At 33.9% G+C, this 14601-nt stretch overlaps 1 protein-coding gene across 1 annotated transcript in view; it reads left to right on the top strand.

The window, feature by feature from the left end:
• Window positions 1-14601, top strand: part of LOC106473279 (dipeptidyl aminopeptidase-like protein 6) — a gene marked incomplete at its 3' end in the record, with an annotated part of 28065 nt that overhangs the window by 8112 nt on the left and 5352 nt on the right. Inside the window, exons 2-7 of the mRNA XM_022401741.1 lie at window positions 7007-7121; window positions 9289-9387; window positions 10251-10345; window positions 11202-11276; window positions 12780-12832; window positions 14266-14344. Coding sequence (XP_022257449.1) covers window positions 7007-7121; window positions 9289-9387; window positions 10251-10345; window positions 11202-11276; window positions 12780-12832; window positions 14266-14344 — 516 coding nt within the window. The remainder of the gene's footprint in view (window positions 1-7006; window positions 7122-9288; window positions 9388-10250; window positions 10346-11201; window positions 11277-12779; window positions 12833-14265; window positions 14345-14601) is intronic.

The raw sequence follows: 14601 nt of genomic DNA, 5'->3' as shown, positions 1-14601 counted from the left end.
TAATATATTGTGATACTTTTTCTAGAAGTTTGGCTGAGATAGACGAACGTTTCGCTTTCAATGACACGAATCGCGAACAACTTCAAAGTTTTTGTATATTATCTCCACTTTTTTGGGGGAGGGAGTCTGAGTTAATCTACTTGCTGTTTCCATAGCAACGTGTACTAGACAGTTGTTGTGCGAGATTTTATACGTATACATCGAAATATTGAAATATCCAAAAGCTTGATTGCTTATTGTAACACTTTTCGTTGGTAAAAGAGTAGCCCAAGAGTTGGCGGTGGGTGGTGATGACTAGCTGCCTTCCCTCTAGTTTTACACTGCTAAATTAGGGACGGCTAGCGCAGATAGCCCTCGTGTAGCTTTGCGCTAAATTCAAAACAAACAAACAAGCTTATTTTAAGGTTTTTTTTAACATCATAATAGGAACTCTGACTACCATCCGAGCGGAAAATATTCAAATGAAGTTTTAACGATTACTCTATCTTTTAATAATTAAAAAAGCACTTTTTTTTAACCTCGTGTGTTACGTTGCTAATTCAGGTTTAGTCGGAAGTTCCACTAATGCGACGTAGATCTGTTTTCAATGTACAGTTTCGTTTTTTTTAGTGGCTGAAATAATGCCGGTGATTAATATGACATTTTAAAAGTCACGTGATAAAATGCACCTTATTGCGAAACCATAAAATCGTTACCTAATACCATGTCGTGCTTTTATTTTGCAACGTAACTTCGACCAGTAGACGCAAGATTTTACTTAGGAGAAGTACAAACGCCCTACTTATATAGAAATAAGATATGGCATATTGAAGAGATGATAACAAAGACGTAAACAGTTTGTTTTAAACTTTTCTCGCAAAGCTACACAAGAAATGTCTGCACGTGGTCATTCTAATTTTAAGCTGATAGCCTAAAGAGAAAACATTTAGCCAACAACACCCACCGCCAATGTCTGAGCTACTCTTGTGTGACAAAATAACGAGATTTCACGGTCCCAAAGTACGAAGTGTCTTTTAGCGGTATCGGGACGCGAACCATCAACTCTCGGATTCACTTTCCGGGCATGTTAACCAATCAGATGTAAATAGAGTAAACTAAGAGCGTACTCTATTTTTGAGTAGTTTATGAGTTTGGGCTTAGCGAGTTTTGTTTGTAATTAAGCGCAATGCTAAATAATGGGCTATATGTGCTCCGCGCCAACACTGGTATCGAACCCTAAACTTTAGCGTTCACAGCCCTTCGACTTACCGCTCAGCAATCAGAAGTGACCTAAAACAGTTAACTATGCAACAAGTTTTCTAGCCATTATTCCTAAGTTTTAACGTTGGAAGAAGTGATCTGAAATAGTTAACTATACAATCTGTTAAGATACCATTTTGGTAAAAGTCCACATTACAAGTACGACCCTAGAAGATCATATAAATGCGTTGTTCAGCTGAGTTGGAATTGGAATAAAATAAAAACTGTTTTAGTTCCTCGGAGGAATTGAATGCAACGAGTTTTACTCTTAAATCGTAGAAGTTGCAATAAATGAATTGTTATAGTTGGAGTTTTATTAAATATTCGATAAATTATCCAACTTATCCTTTATTTGTCAATAAATTTGGATTATCTGTCGATCCCCAAAAAAATCAATAGAAACTCTTGTGGTAAAATTCACTATTTAGTCAGATAAGAGTAGCCTAAAAATGTGCTGTAGGTACTGTTTATTAGCTGTTTTTACCAACGAATAGTAGGATTTTAACACCCCAAGGCAGAAAAGGCGAGCATATTCAGTGAAGGGAATTGAGCCCGCAACCCTCAGATTATGAGTCAAGTGCCCTAACCACCAGGCCATGCCAAGCCCTTTAAATGGTACTTACCAAAATTGTTGAAAGGCCCTCAGATTGTTAGTCAAGTGCCATAACCACCTGGCCATGCCAAACCCTCTAAATGGTACTTGCAAAAATGTTGAAAGGGATATCTGTGCTCTGCCCATCACGGGTATCGAAACCCGGTTTCTAGCAATATAAGTCTGCAGACATGCCGCTGTGCAACTGGGGGGTATGTTGAAAGGCAAAATGAACTACAGTATTCAGAATTAGAATTTGTTTCATTGAAGCATCAGAGGCTTAAAAAGTCTCCAGTGTGGAGAATCTTTCCTATAAACATAATATTTCTGGGATATTCAAGCAAGTAACAAATCTCACCGTAATTTAACTCTTTATCATGACTTATAAGATTCTGACCCAAGTCTACAAGGCTATGAATAGATTTATCTATTTTTAATTCTTTATCAATAATCTGAAGTTTATGGTCCAACTGTGCCATGCAATGAATAAATAGATTTAATTATCTAACATTAATTGCAAATGTATGTCCCAACTAGTTAATATTATGAATGAATTTATCTAGATTTGATTTATCAGTAACGTCTGCATAACTTGCGTTGGTATCAAGCTACGTAGAAAGTTGAAACGTTTTCTAAGAGCCTCGAATTAAACTTGAAGTTAATTGTAAGATAACATCAGTTGAAGATGATGAGAGAGTGTGAGAAAGCTACTGGCCTTTGGTCAGTTTCAGGTGGAAAGTCAGAAAGAAAGGAGCCTGCTGTGTGTGGATTTGAGAAAGAAATATAAAAGATAGTAGTTCAACGAAAAGAAAAAGGAGAAAACCTGGAGATGTGAGAGGGAACGAATAAACTGAAAGAGGCGAAGGAAGAAGGTAATATATTGCCAGTAAGAAACAAAACTTTTAACGTCTATATGTTGATATAGTAAATAACAGCAATTTGTTATTTTTACACTGGCATGAGTCAATTCCTGACATAAGTAAAATCAAAATAAAGTAAATGGACATAAGAAGGGAAAGTGAAGTGCGAGACAAGCACGATCGTAACAAACAGGACTTGAACCTGTAAAGCAGCTCTAACAATAGGAAGAGCATGCTGTCAAGGTTAATAAAATAATTCATGACTTCTATCAAAACCGACAAGGAGAAGAGAGTTACTTGAAAAAGGAGAAACTTATATTTTTATGGTTCTTATCTACTGAAGGAGCTGAGAGATCATACCTTTCTAAGTGTCTTAAAGCCTTTATCATCTTCTTACAAAGTGAGCCATTGTGTGAGAATAATACTTATCAAGAATAAAATCTATATCGTTTAGTTAAAAATATTCAATTCTCCGTATTGTTTAATCAGCACTTTTGATCAATTTAAAGTTCTTCTTGTTTCAGATATTCACGCAAAGCAATACAACGGTTATATGCGATAACAATCCCTCATTTTGAACTCGTAGTCTACAGCGAAGGCAGCTAGCCAACAGCACCCACCACCGACTCATGAGATACTCTAATTGGATAGTGAGATTTCACTGTCACTCTTATAACGCGATTTTATTTTTCAGCAACTGGATGCGAACCATGAACCCTCGGGTCCACAGTCCGGCCCATAATCTATTAAGAGTCTTTATGTAGTTACCTTCTGTTTTTGTTTATAAGCTTCTTCAATTAGTTGTCCCTCTGTAATTTTTAGCCATGATTTTCAAACAGTTCATTCTCCATATTTATTTTTGTTTCTTCGAGTAGTTGCTATTTTATTTCGTCATTAGCATATTCAAGGATTTATCTTCAACCAATTTTATTCTGTAATTTTCTGTATTCAACAACTTTAATTCGTTGATCTTCATTATTCTTTAGTCAACGTATTTAAGATTAGTTAATATTCTACGTCAGAGAGTTAAAGTGTTCTGCAACAATTTAATTGCTTCTCTTGTATAGTTTCATCAGCACTTTCAATCTGTTATAAATCTTTTGGAACATGCCAAGTGGAAAAATTAATGGTTTACATCCATCAAAGAGTGAAATAGAATCTGACGTGGTTTCTTCATCGAATAAAATAACTCTTCTTTTGTCTTGAGTTGGCTGTTTCCCATTCAAAAACTTTACGTTTTCACTTCACTCAATGGATCAAACTGTTCCTCTCCTATTAAAGTCCGAATTAAGTTAAGTATTCTCTGTGTTTTATCTAAATCTGGAAGAAACATAAACTTTTATTGCCTTGTGATAATAATAATAATTACCATACTTATAAGACCGTGTCTGTACAATTTCAAAATAATTTGCATTCCATCTCAACGGCCTTAGGTTCAAAGTTGGTGGTAATAGTTTAAATTACAATTGTTTTGAAATAATTAAGTTTGCCTTAGATTAAAGTTTTAGCGAAATAATTGAAGAATGTGTTCAAAGTAAAACCTATATCTTTTAACAAACTGTTTTTGTGTTTTTTTTTTTTTGCTTGTGTTTTGCGAAGGATGTTGCCATTCAAGGTTGTTGTTTCTTCTTGTTGTTGTTTAATGGAGTTTGCTGAACACCTGTTAAATGTATATACAGTTTATTTTTGAAGGTTCTGAAAATTTATTAAATAAAGACTCTTTAGGCCAATTGGACAATCCTTTGGAGTGTCTTTAATGCCTTTTGAAGAAAAGACGTGTTGCTATTTTATCTGTGTCTATTTCTCATCAATCGTATGTGACTAGATGAAGTGAGTTTTTTGTTTTGTTTACATTATAAAACCATAGATAAGCAAAATATACTGGTTGTTGAGGCATTTGCAGTGATGACCAGACTGATCTGTGCAACGTTAAGGATGATGCTCTGGCCGTTATAGAAACGAAATCCTAGCAATCATTGCCAGGATCTTCCCGGGTTCTCATTAGGTCGTGATTTCATTTACTTGAACGATAATAATCGATCCTTGGAGTGACAGATAAATATTATAAAAATAGATTGGCCATCATTTCCATCAGATCTCAGCCCACATCTGAAATCAGCTGAGATACCTCTTGTTGAAGTGATAAAGAAATGTCCTCCAGTACATAGGATGGCGTGACGTTCTGGTAACCACTCTACCTTCTCTATTAAGGTCCATGGGTAAAAACATTCTGATTTTTGATCTTTCACAAACATGGTGTTTCTGAAGACACGCCAGTTGCCCTTTGTGTAATAGTTTCAATGCCTGGCGCATTACGATTTCACTTTAAAAAGACAACATATATGCGGATATATTTCTTCTTTTGTGGTTTACGAGTTATAATTCAAATACTTACAACATTTAGAATTATCCCAATAATTTGTTGTCTCATATTTTCTCTTGTCTTGTGCATGTCATACAGTTTGCAAACATTGCTATTGTGTGTAATATATATATAAAGCACAAAAAATCTGTGTCTGTCTGTTTGTCCCTTATCTAAGCACTCCTACGTCGCTGGACTAACCTCAACCAAACTATGTGGGTTGATAGTTTGAAACAAACGGCATGTTAATGGGGTTTCATGACAGCCCTCACCCCCCCATTATTGCTGTTATTGAGCATTTGTTATCTTTGACGTAAGTTAACGTTATCTACATTCATAGATGGCACCACGTCCTTACACCAGAACAAATATATATATATATATAAAACTTCCTACAGCACAACATACAGTGTGAGGGCGGCCACACAAACGTCTTACATATCTGAGAAAGAGTGCTAACACTCTCTATGGAGGAATCCAATAAGAAAATAATATGACCGCCACTATTGCAATAATACATAAACTCAGCTGAAGTTTCTACTCCAACAGCCACTATAAGGCTGATATCAAAAGTCGTTTCTTGAGTTATACCTACTTTCTACTTTGACCAGTGACCTTTCAACTTCGGCCCGTAAGATATTTCTGCGACCAATGATCGTCAATTAATTAATCACGTGATATGCTGTGGAAGGACATTAAGAGATGGGTGTTGAAAGCGGGTAACAGAAAGCACACCTACTACCACTAATTTTTCCGCTACCTCTTCCTACAAAGTCATCATGACCATCGCACAGTGTATACCATGGTTTAAGTATTTACATATTGATTTATTAGTATCACAATAACGAACTTCTGGTGAGAAATACAAAGTTGACAACAATACATCTATTGTGTTATCCTTGATGAGAAAACACTAGTATCACAACAACGCATCTCTATTGTCATCCCTGGTGAGAAATACCAATGTTGCAACAATACATATTTTATTTTGTCTCTCTTGATAAATATTATTATCACAACCATACATCTCTTGTATTGTCCCTGATGATAAAATACTAGTATCACAACAATGCATCTCTATTGTTATCCCTGGTGAGAAATACCAATGTTGCAACAATACATATTTTATTTTGTCTCTCTTGATAAATATTATTATCACAACCATACATCTCTTGTATTGTCCCTGAGGATAAAATACTAGTATCACGATAATGCATCTCTGTTGATGCTTCTGTTGAGAAACACTAGTGACCAAAAACCAAATTATTATACAAATACATGATATGTTCCTCCTGTCGCAGTTATATCGTGCATTAGCCAGAAACCATAACTAGCATTATGAGAAAAGAGGTGTCTTTCAGCATATCCAGACATTATTCTTGCGTTGTCCTCCTAATGAGGGACAACAGTACCAGAACAGTACATTTCAGGTTTTATATAAGTAAATATGCATGGTAGAACATGTACTCATAACACGTAAACGTTTGTATACATCTATATATGTGATCAAAATTTAAAATATTCCTCATTACTATTACTGGAGCTGTTGTTTAAGGGGGATTGAAACATGACATCTGGCGACATATAAATAGCTTTTATTTCTGGAATTGATATAACTTGTCTGCGTTTATTGCAATATCTTTGGCTTAGATATTTTTGTCTCTTCCCCAAACTTCTTAAATTTTTCTTTGTGCTACACTTTTTTGTTTCCTATTGAGTACAGATTCGGTTGAATATGGACAAGTAAGATCATTAAATCATCAATCTTATTGTAGACAATTTATAAAGCGTTTGTTATCTAATGTAGAGTTAGTTGCAGACACATTATTGCTAGTTCATTTGTTGTAGAGAGGTCTAAATATGTCTCATATTTCAATTTAAGAACAGTCTAGCACTCAGAGAGTTGGCTGTTAATTTATCTGTGCTTTACGTTCCATCGTCTACGTGTTTCAGGAGCTGGTGTCGTCAGGACAGGATGGAAGGAATTGGCGAGGGATCGTAATAGCTCTTCTAGTGATTGTCATCGTCTGTGCACTCATTGTGACAGCCGTGTTTTTGCTCAGTCCAGGTAGATTATTTTAACATCAATCTTCACTGAACTTTCATTAGGTCAAAGATAAATCTAGATACAAAGAAACGAATTTTGAATTTATAGATTCATTAATAATGTCGAATAATTTATGAAATTATTACGTTTCAGAGGGTTTCTTGAATATTCGAGTGATTTTTCATTAAAGTTCATATCGGTTTGTGTGTTTACTTGCAATCAATAAATACGATTCCTTTGCACTAATTCTAACACGATGGAGGTTTGATAGTGTACTAAATTATTGGGATTAGGTGACGTAACTCCGAATTTTTTTTACCATAGTATAAATAATCAACTTTACCTTTATCATTTAAACTTGTTGTTGAGGGAGTTTTTCTATCACAACGGATGCTGAAAAATATCAACTTCAGATGATAAATCTTGTTTGTCCAATCCAGAATGGACACAGTGTGGTTGAAATACTATTATGCACTGTTATTATTCTCGTTTAAATTTTACAACAGGGTGATATAGTGTTAAAGATATAATAAACCTAATAATAATGTCTAATAATTTAGTGTTTGTATTCTAAACCCTTGTTCTTTATATAGAGTTCTTATATGTTTTTTTTTAACCGTGAATGCTCATTTTATGCTCCTCTAGCAACACCTGGTGGTAAAATTAATTAACTGTTATATTGAGTCTTCTCTCAAGTTGTTCAGTTGTTATTGTTTTTATTATTTGGTTTAGCAGAAATTCTTCATAGCTGGATCTTCGTTCTTCTTCATTCAGCATCAACATCGTTTCGATACAGACCTTAATTTAAAGCAATGAATCTGTGTTTGGGGTTTAGATGACTAGTCTGATCCGTGTTTGGGATTTAGATGACTAGTCTGATCCGTGTTTGGGGTTTAGATGACTAGTCTGATCCGTTTTTGGGGTTTAGATGACTAGTCTGATCTGTGTTTGGGGTTTAGATGACTATTCCGATCTGTGTTTGGGGTTTAGATGACTATTCTGATCTGTGTTTGGGGTATAGATGACTAGTCTGATCTGTGTTTGGGGTTTAGATGACTATTCTGATCTGTGTTTGGGGTTTAGATGACTAGTCTGATCTGTATTTGTGGTTAAGACGACTATTCTACTGCAATACAACATCATTTATTTGCAATTCTATTCTCCCCCCCCCATGACTCAGCGGGAGATCTGAAGGATTACGACGCTCAAAACCCGGTTTTTAATACTCGCACAGCACAGATAACAAATTGTGTAACTTTGTAGTTAACAACAAACCAACCTTTATATTTTAGCATTGTTTCCTTAATTTTTTTTTAACTTTTAATCATTTCGTTTTCCAATGCTGCATTACGACAGAGAGTATTCATAGAACACCGTGTAGTTAAAAGGAAAACGAGTAAATAAATATTTGTTTTAAACGCAAAACTAAACAGTTTATTGAAACCTAAATATTAACATTGTACTCCCCCAAGCTGACAGCTCAGCCACTCGGAAGCATAAACGATAATAATTGGTGCGTAGTGTTTTTATTTATTTTTTTCATCTTTCTTTACACTGGTCCATGCCTAATGTAACGTTTTTTTAAAACTGGAACATTTCTCATCAGTTTTAATAATCAGAAATCATTTTCACGCACTTTATCTGTGGTTTTTAATTTTTGCCCCGAGCTACTGTGTCTCTTCTCACTACACTGTTGTTGTTTTTATTCATACAAATAGATATAAATTGTTCAAATTGAGAAGCTGCGAAAAGAAACCAAAATAAAATAAATAAAAGTAAGATCTTTCCGTGCACGTGCCTTCGAAATCAAATGATAGAGGAGCACACAGTTATCGATCTTAGCATTGATCAGATATGAAGTTTACAGGTAAAAATGTTCTCACAATACGCTTTCATTTTTCCCTGTTCGACACACGTTGCAGGTCCTTTTTTATTTGTTAAATTCAATACTTTAGTGTTTGTTTGAAAAATAACCAAAAACATCATCCAATATTTTTTCTTACTCGTTGTCTATTTGAATATCCGCCTAACTAATTACGTTTTTAATTAAATATATATGTACCTTGTTTTTCTTAGACTTAAAGAAACGCAAAGAAAGTTTGTCTTCTGCTATAACCTATACGTTTATTTTCTTCGTTATTTATATAATGAATAAGTATGTGTTGATGTTATCTGATTCTATTAACAGGTAACATTAGTAACAGAATAAAAAATCCTAGACTGAACTTTCTGGAAATATTGGATGGCAGGTTAAAATCTAGAAGATTTAACGGCACGTGGATATCCGGTAAATATATATCATTTTGTTATTCTTTAGTTCAGCTAATGCGTTTAAATAAATTAGTAAGTTTACATAGACGAAAAAAAAATTTGAAAGTTTCTCTTTGATAGATACACAGATAGATTTTATTTGATTTCCGTCTTATATTGTTGTAAAATAAATTATTTCCCCGAAATAGAATTGTTTTAACCACTCGCACCACTATACAGTAATGTGTTGTCTGTCAATCAGTCAGTGGACACTAAAATGACGTCACAAAAGAAGCGCTTAACGTTGCAATTTGTACTGTCATGACGTCAGTAAAACTTGCGCGTGCTACAAATCACGAGAAGAATTATGCACTCTGTAGACTACGACACAGCATGAAATATGAACTTCAAAAGCATGAAATAAAAATATTTGTTACTCTTAATTTTGGTTTTATTTACACTTGAAACAGAACATTTTCGGGGATCCAACGGTAGTACATCTAGTTTTATATTTCTTGAACAACCCTTTTTTTATTATTATTATTAACAGTACACTGAGAGTTAAGTTGTCTAATAATTCTATTGCGGTAATTATTTCTATTATGAACTTATACACTCCAAATGCCCATTTGTTGGAAATATCACAACTCGGAGAGAACATCAAAAAATTCCTTTTCTGTTACAACTGTATAAAAATTATAAATAAATCGCCGACAAACAGAAGTGTTTTTGTTATACTTTTTTTTCACAATTGTAAGAAAAATTATCGTTAAATCTCTTGTAAAGGATTACAACAATCCTTATACGTAAAATAAAAAAAAATAATATCAATTTATTTCTAGTATTTCATAAATTCATATATGTTTACTGTATACATCAATATTTGTTTTGCTTTTCCAGGAAAAGAATTTATTTACCGAGATTCTGATGGAACTCTTCTTTTATATAATGTTGAAACTGTAAATAAAACACTGCTCATGGCCAATACAACTTTCGTAAGTAATCTTTGAATACGATTTTCCCTTTTTTTATACCTCATTATAGGAAATGTTTACATTTTTAATCCGTTAGAATTCGTTTTTCTTCCCAAGAAAGATCAGTAACAAAGGAACTTTTTATACGTCGAGTTATATCTACGACTGGATGGTTTGTCTTGCTTTGTTTTATTCTTGCTCCTAAGCAGATTATATTAAAATCGTTAAGAACTTAGAGTTATGTATATGTTTTTATGGGAGCAGAGTGGTAAGAGTTGGAAGATGGAATTGATGATCAACTTGCAGCTCTTCTTCTTAAAGACACACAGCACTCATCTTTTCAGATGATTGATGGACTTTTTATTGTCCACGTCTTGTATGAGAATGAATCCCTTAAGGTGTTCTGATTTTTATTTCCAAGTATGGTTGAGTTTTTGTTTCTCTGATGCCTTAAGGGCGAGGCACAGCTCTTGCATTCTGTCTGTTTAATCTATAGTTGCGTGTTGTTCTTTACTAGCACGTCATATTGTTTGAAAACAGTTACGTAATTAGGCTATATACATGAATAACCTTCGAATAAAGAAGTCCAGATAAGTTAACTCTGTTGTTAAATGCACTGTGTAAAACACCATCTTATTTTGAAAACAGAGAAACAGAAATTAGCGTTTGCAGAGTATAACTCGAAATTTGTTTCTTTTGCTGTAAACTCACTCCAGCAATTTTTAGGGTAGGTTAGTCCAGATAAGAAAACAGGGTTAAAATTGCTTGCAATCTTATAAGTTTCATCACACATTCACCTTAAAATCATACTAATGCTTCGTTGTTATTCACCCTGTTTTAACACTGTCTTTTAATAGATGTTTTTTACTTTTCACAGAGGCTCTATGATGTCCATGCCTACAGCTTATCGGCTGACAGAAAATATGTTTTGCTTGCGTATGCTATTAGAAGGGTAAGTGGTCTAGTCTTCTGGTAACTAAGAAACAATGTGTTTTTCTGGTAACTAAGCAACAATGTAGTTTTTCTGACAACTAAGAAACAATGTGGTTTCCTGGTAACTAAGCAACAATGTTTTTTTCTGGTAACTAAGCAACAATGTAGTTTTTCTGATAACTAAGAAACAGTGTGGTTTCCTAGTAACTATGTCAGAATTTGTATGTTCAGGAATTTTATTATGTGCTTTTCTTAATTACCTAATTTCACGTTACCTTAGCCTACGACTAAAAAAAATAGCATTGCATTATAAAACCACCTTCGACACAAAATATGAATTAGTGAAATTATTCTAGATTTACAAATAAAATTTTATTTATTCTCCAAGACAGCTTCGAGAAATCCTCCTTCGTCAACTGTAACGTCGACATTTCGAATAACATTTTTTTTAGAAATTTATAACAGTTTCATTAATTCCATTGCTTAGAAGGTTAAACAAATAATGAAAGCAAATGTTTAAAATATTCTAATTCCTTTCCTTATAGCCCCCTCCCCAGTGGCACAGCGCTTTGTCTGCGGATTTACAACGCTAGAAACCGGGTTTCGATACCCGTGGTGGGCAGAGCACAGATAGCCCATTGTGTAGCTTTGTGCTACTTCAAACAAACAAACAACTCTTTCCTTATAGTTGCAAGATAAGCAATAAGCCTATTGTTATGATCTCCATATTTCAAGTTAAAACACAAATGTATTCCCGCGTCTTCTTTCTGTTGGATAGTAGTTTCTGGTTCTGTTCTCATCCTGTTTCTAGAAGAGTTTTCATAAATAAGATATGTGTTAATATATGAAAAATCTATCTATATATATATAATTGTTACTGTATATATTTTTCAGTTTTTACTTATATAAAGACATATGTTTAACTTAGTAGCACATAAAACAAAAGAGAACAGGGCCGACGCTAGGGGGTGCTGAGATGGGCCTTGCACCCACACGTTTTACTCTTATCTACCCAAATTCATTCTCTCTATCCGTTTAGAAAATAATATTATCAATTTATAAAAATCTTGTGATTTTTTTTAATCGCTAAGAGGAGTCAGCAGAAGTTCCACTGGGCCCACTCCCTTAAGGGAGAGGAGCTGGAGGAGCCGGGCTTGAAAGAGAATGTATGTTTCTTATCCAAAGTTCCACTGGGCCCACTCCCTTAAGGGAGAGGAGCTGGAGGAGCCGGGCTTGAAAGAGAATGTATGTTTCTTATCCAAAGTTCCACTGGGCCTACTCCCTTAAGGGAGAGGAGCTGGAGGAGCCGGGCTTGAAAGAGAATGTATGTTTCTTATCCAAAGTTCCACTGGGCCCACTCCCTTAAGGGAGAGGAGCTGGAGGAGCCGGGCTTGAAAGAGAATGTATGTTTCTTATCCAAAGTTCCACTGCTTAATCCAAGTGTTGACATTTTGTATCAAAACAAAACGACACAAAGTAATTGAATCAACAAATTATAATAACTTTTGTTTCCTTTTTACAGAGATTTAGATATTCGTATACAGCGAAATACAAGTATTTTGACATCAGAAACTAGTAAGTTTAATTTCACGCCTATCGTGTAAGTGTAAGAAAATGTTTCTTTTCAAAAATATAAAATATAAGAATTGTTTTTTCGTCTTACAGCTTATTTAACAAGGATTAACGTAGCATGTTTGATCTTTTACTTAAGGTGTTGATTATCACGTGTTAAGATGTTCGAAGCGGTATTTCATTTTTTAAGACGAAGTCTCATCATATGATCTGATATCATATTATGAAAGACAACCGTTGTTATTTTCTAGCCGATAAATTAATTCGAGTTAATAGAATATCCATTTATTTCATTGGTTTATTAAACAAATTATCTTTATTTATGTCATTGATTTATGGAACAATTAATTTTAGTTAACAATATTTATTTCTTTAGTTTATTGACCCCTTATTTCATTCACTGTAGTTAATTAAAGACAACAATAGTAGTATTGTTATGAAAGAAATAATTATCATGATAAAATATTAAATAATAAAAAGTTAACTACGTGTTTTGACGTTGCATCGTCATCTTCAAAAAAAGAATTATTGGAATTAAAGAAATATAAAAAAAGGTCATGTATTATTAAACAGAGATGAAGGTCCGGCGAATATTTATGCAAAAATGTGGGATGACCTTCTCTAAAAAGGACACGCCTGTTTATAGGTCACATGACCTATTTAACAACGACAACAAAAGTCTAATTAAGACATGATTATGTCTTGCAACTCCTTCCTAACGATAATGTTGCAACGTTGAAACATGGAGAGTCAACTTTTCAGTGGACATAGATTGACCTTAATTAAAATGTTTTTAATTGTGTATACCTATTTTTTAACGTTGAATGTTATTTATTATTTTAACATTATACACAAGTGCCAGTAAATAATAACCCTAATGATAATAAATGTTACTGGGTTTAATCACTGTGTTGCCGGATGATAATGATAATTAACATATTAATATTGTCGGATGTTATAATTATAATGATACATGATGCAGTTACAACAATAATACTAATAATTATGATGACGTTATTCATACCTTAACTGTGAAAATTGATTATAAATATAGCACAGACCACTATGTTTGGTTTGTCAGCCGGTTTAATGAACCCCGGTATTGCCCGAAAGGCCTCTTCGGCAATGGCTATAGCAGATGTATCGTGGTTGACGTATTATATTTGCTCTCACTCGTGGGTTTTTAGAATTAATAATAAGATGTCCTTTGATAGATTGTTTAGGAAGAGTATTCATGATGAAACTTTGTTGAATGGACACGTCGTCCTCTACACTTGTGTTTCTACAACAGGCAGTTGCTGTCCATCCAATAAAGTTTCATCAATAATAAGATGGTTTAAGTACTCGTCATAAAAATTTTGATTATCTTAAGGATGATATTAGCGGTAAGCTGAAAACCATAAGAACACATGAAGTTTTATTTCTTCAATCTTTAGCCATACTTCGCCACTACTACCCACCGAAGAAGAAGCACAAATACAATACATCTCGTGGGGGCCTACTGGTAGTCAGTTGGTAAGTTTCGATTAATTAATTCAACCATTTCGTGCTCTGCGAATAAAATATTAAAGCTGTATCTCGTCTAACTGTGGAAGAACATCAATGTGACATCAACTACTAAAACTGCCTCAATTATTCATCTGTGTAGATTCACTTACCAAGTGTTGTTTATAATGATTGTGAAGATTCACTTACCAAGTGTTGTTTATAATGATTGTGAAGATTCACTTACCAAGTGTTGTTTTAATGATAAACTTTCCTTTCTAATTCTG

This window comes from Limulus polyphemus, unplaced genomic scaffold (assembly GCF_000517525.1).
Source record: "Limulus polyphemus unplaced genomic scaffold, Limulus_polyphemus-2.1.2 Scaffold6035, whole genome shotgun sequence".
NCBI classification, from domain to species: Eukaryota; Metazoa; Arthropoda; class Merostomata; order Xiphosura; family Limulidae; genus Limulus; species Limulus polyphemus.
This window is presented reverse-complemented; position numbering and strand designations above follow the sequence as displayed.